Source organism: Cataglyphis hispanica, chromosome 7 (assembly GCF_021464435.1).
Source record: "Cataglyphis hispanica isolate Lineage 1 chromosome 7, ULB_Chis1_1.0, whole genome shotgun sequence".
Lineage (NCBI taxonomy): Eukaryota > Metazoa > Arthropoda > Insecta > Hymenoptera > Formicidae > Cataglyphis > Cataglyphis hispanica.
The window spans coordinates 308,713-322,597 of NC_065960.1; the positions used below are offsets into that span (position 1 = coordinate 308,713).

The 13,885-nt window shown below is 30.0% G+C and overlaps 1 protein-coding gene across 2 annotated transcripts; it reads left to right on the forward strand.

The window, feature by feature from the left end:
- Positions 1–6,474: 6,474 nt before the first annotated feature.
- On the forward strand, positions 6,475–11,161 carry LOC126850771 (solute carrier family 35 member G1). 2 transcript variants are annotated; one of them, XM_050594083.1, is made up of 3 exons: positions 6,475–6,752; positions 6,942–7,024; positions 8,399–11,161. In XM_050594083.1, the coding sequence occupies exon 3, from the start codon at positions 8,401–8,403 to the stop codon at positions 9,442–9,444; it is 1,044 nt and encodes a 347-aa protein (XP_050450040.1). In that variant the 5' UTR covers positions 6,475–6,752; positions 6,942–7,024; positions 8,399–8,400; the 3' UTR covers positions 9,445–11,161. The 2 variants fall into 2 exon arrangements, with proteins under 2 accessions (XP_050450040.1, XP_050450039.1); XM_050594082.1 differs by having other exon boundaries at positions 6,475–6,676.
- Positions 11,162–13,885: the final 2,724 nt, after the last annotated feature.

Consider the following 13,885-nt stretch of genomic DNA (forward strand, 5'->3'; position numbering starts at 1 on the left):
TTTAGATGGAAAAAAAAGAGACAGGATTCATTCTTCAATAATATAGAACATGATAATGACTGTGATGAATATAATGACATGGAAGTTTCTACAAACATACCAGAAAATTTGAAAATTTTGCAAGATAATATTATATATTATATAGGCGGATATATTGTTAAAAAATTACAAAATATTAAATGTTACACATGTGCAGTCAATTTGATTGCAGTTCCAATACATCATAATTATGCACATAGCAGTGAATTTTCAAAATTCTTAGACTTCAGTAACAATGGTGGATTAATTAAACCTTCCTCAAGTGTGTATAAAATTATAATAACCACCGAACGTTTAATACAAATATATACGATTAATTTAACTAATTTACGTATTGATAATTTAAATATGAAAATTTTAAATAAAGTAAAAAGTATATTAGCTTTAGATGCAAATATTTTTCCAAATTTAACATGTGATGATACTGATTTGCTAGAAGTTCCACATAAACTTTTATTAATTACTTTGGTAGCATCAAAATATATAAATATAAGGCTACATTCATTCGCAAAATTTTATATACAAGAAATTATAAAACCTATTAGAAAGAGATCGTTTAACAAAATTGATATTATTTTCAAGTGAATAGTATAATACATATTGATGTATAGAATGACATTTACATTTATTGCATTACTTAATGTATATGATACTATTTATTTAGAAATAAGAGTAACTTTTAGTTTCATATTGTCAATATTTTTACTATTCCAATTATGTATGTTTATTTTTTTAAGTTAACTATTTATGTATAGTAATATTGTTCGAAGTAAAATAAATATGCATTTTATCATAAATAATAATTTGTTTATTTCGTCTGCTCATTACTTTTTTAAATGAATTTTCTTCGTCAACCTGTCAAACACTATCCATAAATATATGAAGTTCCTATTATTGATAAAGTATCCCATAATTACAATTCGTTATTGTTTTCATTTATTATTAACGTGATTTGCTTATATTATTATAGTCTTTATGATATAAACATCATATTTACATCAAATTATATTTATAATAGAGATTATATGAATATTTAAAAAAAACAAATCGTTTTAATATTGTTGTATTTATTGTGATTTTATCAATTTTTCATCGAATTTATTTTACATTAGTTCAATTCATCCACAAACATTTTATAATTTAACTTGACATGCTAGCAGAAAGCCACATTCCATCAACTTATTTGGCGCATGCACTTTAACCTATGTACAAGTACATATTAATTGGGTACATCTCACAGCAAGAGTTCGCAGTCTAGTATATTATATAGAAGTCTGTGCTTGACCCAGAGTAGGGTAGAGTCAACAAATCGAATACGCTATCAGAGCCGCGAAAACGATCGTAAACATTCCTTGTGTCGGTCATAGGACAGTCGTACTCACCTCCGTATACTTAACAGACAAATTTGATATTTTTTATTTTTTATTATTGCAATCGTTTGGGCAAATTTAGGAATATATTCTCATAGTTTAGGAAATAATAATTTGTTTATAATAAATAAAAATTAATTGAGCGTATAGTTAGCAGACAATTTTTAAAAAATTCTTTTTTTATTTTAATCAACGTGAAATCATTTAGGAAACACGTCTGTAATATTTCTAACATTTAGGAAATAATAATTTATTTTTTAATAATTAATTTTTTATCAGTTAATAATCCGGAACCGGATACATAAGATCAGATATGCAGCTAAATGAATGGGATCCAATATAGTTCACATTGCTAATTGGCTAGTTGTTGCACTAGGATTCTGATTGATCAATCGTACTAGATTGGTCCATTTTCTTAATACATACTAAAGGCCATTGCACGTTAAAAAAATTTAGTCATTATCATAAGGCCGTAAAAAAATTGACTAATCACAATCAAACATTCTAAAACATAATAAGAATTTTTGAACTGTGATTGGTTGATTTACTTACGGCTTTACGATTACGACTAAAATTTTTTTACATGCAATGGCCTTAAAGGCTAATTTCACCACCTTCGGTAAAGTTAACCGACGATTAAAATCAGCAGGGTGGCAACTGAAATGATAAGAATGCTTGGTTTTCCTTTACCTCTATTTTCTATTGCCATTCTGATTTTAACAGTCGGTTAACTTAACCAAAGGTAGAAATTGGCTTTTATATGGACCAATTAATTTTCTTGCATATTTATCTATGCTTATTTCGTCTGAATATATCTTTAAGCGGGAAGCACACACTTTTGCATAAGCGCATAACCATAAACATAAAGAAATTGATTGGTCCACAAATATATGCATAAGGAAATGAACCAATCAATTTGCTTATGCTTATAATTATGCGCTTATGCAAAAGTGTGTGCTCCCGCTTTACGGTTACGACTAAAAATTTTTCATGCGGCAAGCGTGGTCTACAATAGAGTCGTAATTCGTAAAAAATTGAGCAATCGCAGATTACTTTACATGTTACCTCCAATCGGGTTTAATAACTTAGTAGTTCTAAGGCAATCACAATCATTCCATTATACAAAGGAATAACTGTGATTGGCCATTTTTACAACAACGGACATTATTAAATTCAACTTTGGGCCAATATCACCACCTTCGGTTAGATAAACCGACGGTGGTGAAATTGGCCCTGAGGTAACATATAAACGTAGTCACTATAATGTAGACTATATAGTATAGTATATAGTACTATAGTATAGTCTACATTGTTAATTAGACTGTTGCTAGAACTCTCAAATTGGTCAATTGATACTAGATTGAATGATAGGAGAAAATCGATTATAAAGCGGGGAGCACACACTTTTGCATAAGCACATAACCATAAAAATAAAGAAATTGATTGGTCCACAAATATATGCATAAGGAAATGAACTAATCAATTTCCTTAAGCGGGGAACACACACTTTTGCATAAGCGCATAGCCATAAGTATAAGGAAATTGATTGGTTCATTTCGTTAGGCATATATTTGTGGGCCAATCAATTTCTTTATGTTTATGGTTATGCGCTTATGCAAAAGTGTGTGCTCCCCGCTTTATGCTTATAATTATGCGCTAATGCAAAAGTGTGTGCTCTCCGCTTAACTGTAAATTTCCCTCTGAACTAGTGCAGCCAATTCAACTGTAAAGAATAGACTTACCCTATGTATTTGGTTCCGGATTATTATCAGGGGGTTGATCATGTAACTTTTTCCCTAGGGCGGAAACGTGAAAGTGAAAAATTTTGCCATTAATTTCAATGGAAAACTTTTTCCATATATGTAATACTACTATATTGCTAGTTAATGCTCAAAACTGGCGAAAACATTATGGTGTAGACATATATCAACCTCTCATTCCCACAATTTGTATACCTTACACAATGCGCATGAGCTGGCATACGTAGGGACATATATGTAATATTATAGTGGTTCAATGAAATTTGCGCATGCACATTGCGTCAAGTACACGAATTGTGGAAGTGAGAGGTTGATATACGTCTGCACCATAATGTTTTTTGCTAATGCTATTGGAAAGATACGTGACTAACAATATAGTAGCAGAGAGAAACCTGAGAGCGACCATCCCGGCGTTTTTCGTACGATAGCTCTCGAACTCGTACAGCAGCGCCTCTACGTCCATTTTACGGTTGTTTGAAACACATGACCACGTCCATTTTCAAGCAGGCAAAAACGGCTGAATGAGTCATTTCCGTGCTACGTCCACTTTTCAATTTTGGTTCATGTCTGTGCTACATCCACTTTTGATATTGTCGATACTGGTAGTAACTGATCGCTAGACAAAGAGAGATGATTGCGTCGTCTTCGTCTCTCTTTCATCGCGTATATGTGTAGCGTCAATTTCTTTATGTTTATGGTTATGCCAGCTTTAAGCGGGGAGCACACACTTTTGCATAAGCGCATAACCATAAACATAAAGAAATTGATTGGTCCACAAATATATGCCTAACGAAATGAACCAATCAATTTCCTTATACTTATGGTTATGCGCTTATGCAAAAGTGTGTGCTCCCCGCTTTATATTCTATGGAATTATAAATTATATACATTACATATAATAGTTATCTAAAATATCTATTTTCTAAATTATAGAATGCCATAACTTTATATAAATTGCCAATTTATTATCAGAATTGAAATAAATAGAACAAATGATTCCATAAATTAATAAGCATAAATATTAATCATATTATTAAGGATTTTATATTATAAAATATTAATTAAGCTGAAAAAAATGCGCATAAGAGGCCTTATATCGGTGAAACCTGATATTGCGAGCGATAAGTCGAACGAACTCACGACGGCTACGACCACGAGCGCCGAAACTTAATAGGCAGACAAACATATCGATCGACAATTCTCAGAAGAATTGTTGTTAAAAATCTTTCTTCTCAGAAGTCCTCCACTGAATCATTCTAAGAACCTTCCAGAGCGCGACGCGTGTGCTGCGCACGGCCCGAAGACCCTTTGTTTCGACAGTATATAAGCCGGCGATTTCGAACCTTCGGGGCAGTCAATTCGGAGCATTACGTTCAGAGCATTGCAGTCAATTCGGAGCATTACATTCAGATCACTCAGTCATAGCATTACATTCAGTTCGGTCAGTCAATTAAGAGATCTTCAAGCATTCGAATCATTTATTCTTAGCTAACATTCATTACTAATTCCTTACTATTTCGTACAAGTATTCGCTCCGTATTATTCGTTCATTGTTCGCGTACTATTCACTATTCCATTTCGATTAATATAATTGTCGATTCAGTGTTAAGTTGTGTAAAACTAAGGAAATAATAAAAAACTTTGTGCATACATCTGTGTACTTTTATCCGGCCTACTTCATCCTCGACCGAGGTCTTAAAGGACGAGAGAAGGGCCTAACAGAGTACGACCAGAACTTGAACCGAAGGAAGGATTTTCCTGCCATATCACGGTAAGTACTTACAATTACTATAAATCCCCATCTTTCCATAAATATTAGAAACTTTATTTGAATTGACTGACAACCCCTAATATCATTTAATTACCTTTTCATCCTCTAAATAATAAGAAATCCTCTGTCAAGCATTAGCATGTGGCTGACAGTTTCCAGTCAGTCAACTTTAATCTATTATCCTACTATTATTTAAAACACACCCATAATATCAATGCTAAGTAAGATTTATAAATTCCATGCAAAATATATACTACTGTTGTCATTTGAACCTGACTTAATCTTGCAACATTTTGCTCTTTTTCCCGAAAATCCATCGTTGCCGAGCGCTTATGGTGCCCCTGGCGACTCCCTTTTTCCTAAATTTTGACCTCGTTGCCGAGCGCTTATGGTGCCCCTAGAGACTCCCTTTTTCCTAAATTTTGACCTCGTTGCCGAGCGCTTATGGTGCCCCTGGCGACTTCCTCCTTTCTTCTTGAATTCTTTATATAACCCTTAAACCTAGTTGCCGAGCGCTGATCAAGGTGCCCTGGCGGCGTTTCCTATCAATTTAAAACCTTCCACAAAAATGACAACAGGAGATTAAATTGAAATCAAATTTATTATCTAATTTTCTGAACACAACCCAATCCTTGAACCTAATTGCCGAGCGCTAATTACGGTGCCCCTGGCGACATTACACATTCTCCCTAAAATTCCATCGTTGTCGAGCGCTTATTACGGTGCCCCTGGCGACATTCGACCTCTTTTCTAAACCTTCCCTTTCTATCAGAAATTTAGAGTCATAATATAATCAAGTATTGATATTAAATAAAAGACCTTATTCTTTAGACAATTCCCATAATAAATTAATTCGATCTAACTAACTCTCTATTATTTAGTGTCCACAATTTGTTAACTATCCTTAATTTCTATTATAATGTTCCTTTTCAAATCTTAATTCTCTAACTCTTACGGTTTCTAATTAATATATATATATATATATATATATATATATATATATATATATATATATATATATATATATCTTAAGTAACAACCCCTTTGCATATGGTGAACCCACAATACAAGCGGACTTGCCGCTAAAACGCAACCATAATCGATATCTTTCTTTTATTATAATATTAAAAGTCTATTCTTTAAACCTGATTAACCTTCGAATTACATATACCTAGTTCCGTCCATATCCCTAAAATACCTAGTGAAACTTCCTAGTAACCAAATAGTTCCGCGCTACATCATTCCCTAGATCCACTAGATTAGTCCTAGCTCTCGGCGTCCCTGGGGTATAGCCGGTGGAAGCAGGTTGCCCTATAAAAGTAGAGAGCAATCTTTTTCTCACTAACTGAGGTATAGAGAGAGAAAGAGCGTCGCTGAGACGTAACAATATATATATATATATATATATATATATATATATATATATATATATAATATATATGTATATTTTTTTAAAGATTATTGGCTTCAGGCTCCCGAAAATATAAATACAGCTCTGGTGCATAGAGCGCCTCGTCACTTGCCCAAACTCGCGCATGATCGTGGGCAGCTTGACTTTTGCCTTTACTAACATCAAAGGTGCCGACACAGAGTTGCGATACTGTATTATACTGTGACGTCGGCGTGAGCGGCTGCTCTCAGACTTCTTTCCGATATATGCTGTCAAATGATAGAATTTTCTATTATCGGAACGTACATAAAAGAATTATTAAATACTTGATACTAACTGTGTGTATGTGCGTATATAAGTAATTTAGAAAATAAAAATAAAAGTAGAAAAATAATTATAAAATACTATCACTTTTGCCAATAGTACGTATATACATATATAGAAATAACGAAATAATCATTAAATGCACCTAATAGCTAAATATAAGAGAAATATAGAATAAGAAATATAAAAAAATAGAAAAATATAGAATAAGAAATATAGAAATATAGCATCTAGTATTGTAGTAGAAAGTAAATCATAATTGTTAACATTCTTGATCTTCCATCTAGGTTATATTCTGATATATTATTGGTCATGTAATTTCATGATTATTCACATACGACATATATCTAATGAGTTGCAAGTGCTATAGGTAAGTGGCAATAAAATTCTCTGCATGCAATTAATGCTGATGCAATATCCAAATTGATCAAACACAAAATGATAGAACTAAACCACTCTTCATTATTTGATCATTCTTCAATATTCTTGATAACAAAATATTTTTTTACAACATATTTGTTATACAACAACTATTTGATATATTTAAATCTAAAAAATTTATTATTTTTAGCATTAATAAAATGAAATTCTTAAAAATAATGTAGCATGTAATTTGAAGAAATGTGAATTGTTAAAAACAAATTTATTTAGATATATTACACTGATGCATATTTAAAGTTGTTATTAAGAATTTATTTAAATATAAAAAGCGATTTGAGTGATAAAATATTTTATTATATTTAAGGCATTTATTCTGCCAAACAATATGAATAATAATTTATAGTATTAATTATCCTATTGTTTTAACTATTTATGTTATTGTTAACTTGTATGACAACTTTTAATAACATCATACAAACATCAATACATACTAGTGTACTCTCAATTAAGTTTGCTATAAGAAATTTAATCAAAACTAAAGTGTAAAATACTAAAGTCTAACGCTTGACATTATTCCATTTATTCCTTATAATTGTTACAGAATAACAAAAAAATCAAATTATTTATATTGTTTATGTAGACTTATTCATTGTAAGCAACACAATCAGAAATGGAATAATTTTATATAGAATTTTATATAGAAAAATGAAAAAAATATAATATGTAAAATAAAATTTGTTTTATATAAAGCATCAAAACTTTATATAAAAATACTTTATGAAACAAGATTTGTTTAAACAAATAAAAAAATTAATTTTATGTTTTATAAAGTGTATGTTTTATGAAGAACTAATTTCTTTTTTTATTTTAACAAATAAAATATTAAGCTTTTTTATTCATACTTTATAATAGAAAGATAATTAAGTTTTTCAAATTTATAATTAATAAAATTTAATTAACTTTTGGGTTCTTTACATTCTTTTTTAAAAATAGTTTTATGTAAAAATTCCATTTTTTGTGGTTTTACATACGCGAGCGCGCGCACGACGCACGCACACACACAACACACGCGCACGCGCGCGTGTTGAACGAATGTGTTTGAACTACTTGCATAAAAAAATGATTTTGATATATCTTACAAGAAAAAAAATTTATATGGATTTCTGGTTTTGTTATAATTTAATATGTAATGAAAATAGGAACATGGATAAGATAAAATTTGTACAAAAACATTTTATTTTCTAAAAATTTTAATTTATATGAACTATTATAATTTTTTCAAATTTTTTAATCATTGTCAACTTAACATATTTGCATATTTTTTGCATATGTTTATCTTCAACATGGATTATTTTTTTTTCAGATATGTCAGAGCACATGGAATTGCAACATTTAGTTGACGCTGAGGAGAGTAACACAACAAACCATAAAAGAAAGTTTTCTACTCTATTATGTAAATCATGCCCTTATTTGGGTCTAATATTAGCGACATTTTCGTCTTTATTCTTTTCATTATGTAGCGTCATTGTTAAAAGCTTGGTAGAGATAAATCCTACTGAAATGGCTATCTTTAGATTTTTGGGAGTATTGTTACCAGCTATACCAATTGTGATTTACAAAGGTGATCATCCTTTCCCAAAAGGACGTAGGCTAATACTTATTCTAAGGAGTTTCATTGGTACAACAGGACTTATGTTAAGTTTTTATGCATTTAGACACATGCCATTAGCCGATGCTTCTGTTGTTGTATTTTCTGTTCCTGTATTTGTAGCGATATTTGCACGGATATTTTTGAAAGAGCCCTGTGGGCTATTCAATGTTGTTACTGTATGTCTGACATTGATCGGTGTGATATTAATAACACGACCATCACTAATTTTTGGCAATACCATAGAATCTCTCTCAGATGGTAACATTAAACCAGGACATGCAGATTTATGGGGTGCTGTGGCTGCTTTCTCAGCTACTTTATTTGGTGCAAATGTATACGTCCTATTACGCGCATTAAAAGGTATTCATTTCTCCGTTATAATGACAAATTTCGGTTCGTTTGCTTTAATACAAACTACATTTATATCATGGATTATTGGCGCATTATGTTTACCACGCTGTGGTACAGATAGACTTTTGGTTGTTGCGCTTGCATTATTTAGTTTTGCAGGTCAAATCTTATTGACTTTAGCTCTTCAGCTAGAACAAGCTGGTCCAGTAGCCATAGCAAGATCCACAGATATTGTTTTTGCATTTTTCTGGCAGGTATTATTTTTTAATGAAATACCAAACCGATATTCTGTAGGAGGTGCTATATTAGTCACAAGTTCAGTATTATTAACAGGATTAAGAAAATGGGCTCTCTCCTTACCGGAAACATCTAATATCAAAAAGTCTCTTAAAATTTTAATGATGTAAATAATTTTATTATTTAAAAACAAAATAAGCTGCTTAAAGTAAATTATACTTTATAAAAATTAATATAATTTATTTATTCTATCACATATTATATTTATATAAAATTGTGTACTGTTCTGCTCATAACTGCTAAGGAAGGAATTCGCACCCAAAGAATTAGAACGTACGCATTGAATAAGATTCTCCGTACTTTCATAAAAAAAAAATTGCTATTAAGTTATGTTGACTGTTGCTGCGAATCGCGATTATAATGGTCGGATTATGTGCAGTACAGTTTGTGACATTTAGGAACGATCGTTGGTTCATCTCACGATCTTATTTATATAATTAAGTAGGAAAAGAAAAATGTAATGACTCTACCCGGAGTAGGTATCGTGTTCCGCTTTAAGGATGATTTTGATCAGATGGCACGTAACGAATCGGCAACAGCATGCACTGGCACCGGCATGATAAAACGTTGAATAATGAATTTTAAATAAGGCTGTCTACACTAATCAGCACCGAGTTGAACATTTCATCAACTGGACGTTCCACTGCTAGCCGATATTCTTGCAAAAAATGTTTTGATGGTGCATGTTGATATGTATCAATGCTTATCTGTCAGTGTGAATCAGTAAACAACAAAAAAACGGACGCAGCAGAAGATGAACCAAGAAATATTAATTGAAAATATTAAATTCTGTGAACCTTTATATATAATGAGCCATACGGCGAAATGCATGGCAATGATACTGTTCATAGAAAATATTTGGAAAGAAATTGCGAAGAAAATAAAAAAAATTTTTAAATATAAAATAAACTTTGCATTGCGACATTCTAAAATACTAAAACTTGTATTTCACTTACTTATATTTCATAATTCATGTCTTTCAACAATGTCCAATACTTACCTACAAGTTTTTTTTAAATATTGGTTGTACTCATTTTCAACTTTTTTTCTTCATTCTTCGCCTTCGTCTAAAAATAAGATTATAAAAGCCAATTCATCATCAGATGGATAACCAATTTATTGTGACTGCTAAACGTCAATCGTTAACTGATGGACAATTGGCGAAGCATTCTGAACATACACATTAATTTGTCGTGCCAGTGTCGGTGCGTGCCGTTGCTTGCACGTTCCTAGCAAACACAAAGTAACAGTAATATAACATCAATGTTTTAATTTCCTCAACAATATAACTGCAATGTAGCACGCCTTATACGTAATAGCCTTATATTGTTGAGTGGGAAATTAAGACATTTATGTTATATTACTGTTACTTTGTATTTGCTGGGTTATGATCCATGCCGTATAGTCTAAATCTTTAGTCTTTCTCTTCCGCTGCTTATTCGACTTCCGAGAATTTGATCGTGACTTGCTTTTCCTTGATCACATCTTGCTTCATATTATTATATTTTTTCTTTTATCTTTTCAATGTCTTTGTATAATATTTTTTACCAGTTTAATATTTTTTAATTTGTTTTCCCTATTTAATATTTCTAAACTTATGTTATATATTCCTCTTGTTTTAATATTTAATTTTGTGATTTTCTTAATTTTTTCTTAAATTTTTCTTAATTTTTTCTTTCCTTATATTTTCTGTTTTATTATCTAAAAAATTGATTGGATTTTAACAGCATATATGTTTGTATGTGTGTGTGTGTGCGTGCGCGCGCGCGGTGTGTATAATGCGTATGTATGTATAAATACATAATATAAATGTGTACATATTTTTAATTGATTATGCGTAATATTTTTATTTCTATTTATGCATGGTCACATGGAAATGTGAGATAATGAAAAGATATGAAAAAGTCAAGAATTAAGGAAAAAAGTCATTGGAATCAATATAAAAATTCATTTTTTTGTTACAAAGTCTTTCTATTCAAAATGTTCCATTATTTTGAATCAATTAGCTTTTTGTAAACAAATTTTTCTATTTACTTTGTATTTATATCTTAGATTTATGTGATCATGAATAAAACGAGAAATGAGTAAAAAATATGTAACATTTTTATTCTGTGCATTAGACTGAAATAGACTGAAGTTTAAAAAAAGATAAAAACTTAATTTGGATAATTCCAAAATAGAGAAATTTTATATTCTTTATAAAAAGATTATGGATATATAAAACTGTATTTTGATGCTATAAATAGACACATAAGAGAGAAATATCTCTTTAAAATATTTTTATTTTATTTTAATTTTATAATAATAAAAATTTATTCTACCACAATTTATTGAACAAATAATATCTACGAAAAAAATTATTATACATTGTATGATAACATTCACACAAATACTCAGATAGTCAAGTCTACAAGAGCACATATTGCAAATTGTGCATTATATATATATTATGTTGACAAAATTCCGGCAGCAATTGAGTATGCAATGAGTATACTACCGTCTTAATTAATATCAAAACGTAGAAAACACAACAAAATGTAGAAAACACGCAATCTTCGCGTCATGATATATAAAAGCGCTACAAAATTTAAACAGAAGTCCTTAATATAAAAACAGTAAATTTTAAGTATTGTATTTCATATAATATATCAACAAAAATTAAATAAAAATTGGACATAATATATGACACATCATGCTACGTTAACAAAACATCGCCAGAAATTGAGTTGCAAGCACAGCGTAATGACAGAAATGCTGCAAAAATTAAGCATGCTCTGCCATCTCAAAAGATAATAGTAAAAACACAGCAGAAGCACAGTATGATCTGTTGTTATAAAACAATAACAGAATCACATCAATCTTAAGATATATCATAGTTCTTTCGCTTATCGCTATATGAGATATCTATCTCGTTTTCAAATTTCTGTTATAGGTAAATATAAAGATTGCAAAGCGCGGCTAGACAAGATTAAAAATGTATAATGGCTCCTGCATGTAAGTTGCGGCGAGGCAACAAGCGTTACCGCGTCATGTGTTCAGTGTGTAGGAGCTATAATATCTGTTTTTATTAGTTTAATTTCTAAATTCTAACAGGATTCAAAGGACTCAAAATATTAAATTAAAAGTTTGGAAACCAAGTGGAAATCAATAGAAATTAAATTAACTGCTTGAAACAAGATAAGAGAGTTCAATTTCTATACAAATCTTAAAATTTACGAATTATAATTAAATTAATCATTTATTTAAATTTATATTTAATTAAATATTTATAACTATGCCGATATTTAGTTTTTACTGCATCTATATCAGTAATTACGTTTTGCAAGTATGTTTTCTTTATTGTATTTTCATCATAACAGCAGGCCATGCTTGATTTCTGCCGCATTTCTGCTTTCAAATCTGATACGGCATATTTCACTCGATATTAGTTACATATCTGCTGTCACGACATAAGAGCAAACAATGCTCGATTTTTGCTTTATTTTCTGTTATATATAGTGGATATGTTGCCAGAAATTAAGCTTAAAGGGGGGATGCCGCAGAGCAAAATCTGCTGCAAAGTCATGATTGAATTTGCTGGCATACTGCTGGCATATGCTGCCAGCATTTTGCTATCTGGGATTTTAAAATTTGCGGAAGTTAAAGCTTGCATATACAGAGTGTTCTGCAAAGATGTCAACGTTCGTGAGCTGGAGAAAATAACTTTTATTTTAGCTATGCTACTACTTTAATTATAATGCGAATTATTAAATATAATTTTTCTTAATATTGGAAACAATAAAATAAAAATATTTTATAGCATAAATTTTTATGCTTTTGGTGCATTTTTTGATATCATTATTTTTATAGGAAATTTAAATAATTATTTTATACAAAAGTATATTTATTTAAAATGTTATTATTTAAATATAATATTTTTTCACATAGCGCGTGTACTTGGCGCCTCTTTTTTACCTTTTTTTTAAAAAGGTAATTTTTTTAGGGATACCTTCTTTTTTTTATCAAAATACGACAATTCTTTTTACTTATACAATAGCAAAAACAATGACCATGCATTCTATAATTAAATAATGTTAAAAAGTTAAAAAATTTATATTTTTATTATATGATTTATAATTTTTATAATATCCTGATATTATTATTAAGTATTCTTAAAATATTATATTGAATATAGTTATATTATTGTTATATTTAAGTTAATTTTTTTAATCTTTAATTTAAAAATTTATAAAAAAGTACAAGCTGTTCATAATTTTTTTATAAATAAATATAAATTGTTTGTAATTTTCTTATTTTATCTCTTTTTAAATTATTATGTTTTCCCTAACAATTTCTATTCTGCCATGTTTTTCTAAATTTCGTTTCGACCAATAAAATGGAACTATTGCCAGTCTCAATTCAGACTTGTACAAATGTAGACCTTTAATTTAGATGCGGTTACCATGGTAATTTTTCAATCAATCAATCGCTAACTGCAGAGCGTTGCTAATAGCATATTCGATTTGTTGACTCTATCCGACTCTGGATCGAGTCGAGTCAGATCTCAATTCG

Bases quoted from the DNA above. Each gene is read 5' to 3' on its own strand.
- LOC126850771 (XM_050594083.1), top strand. From the start codon at position 8,401: ATGTCAGAGCACATGGAATTGCAACATTTAGTTGACGCTGAGGAGAGT.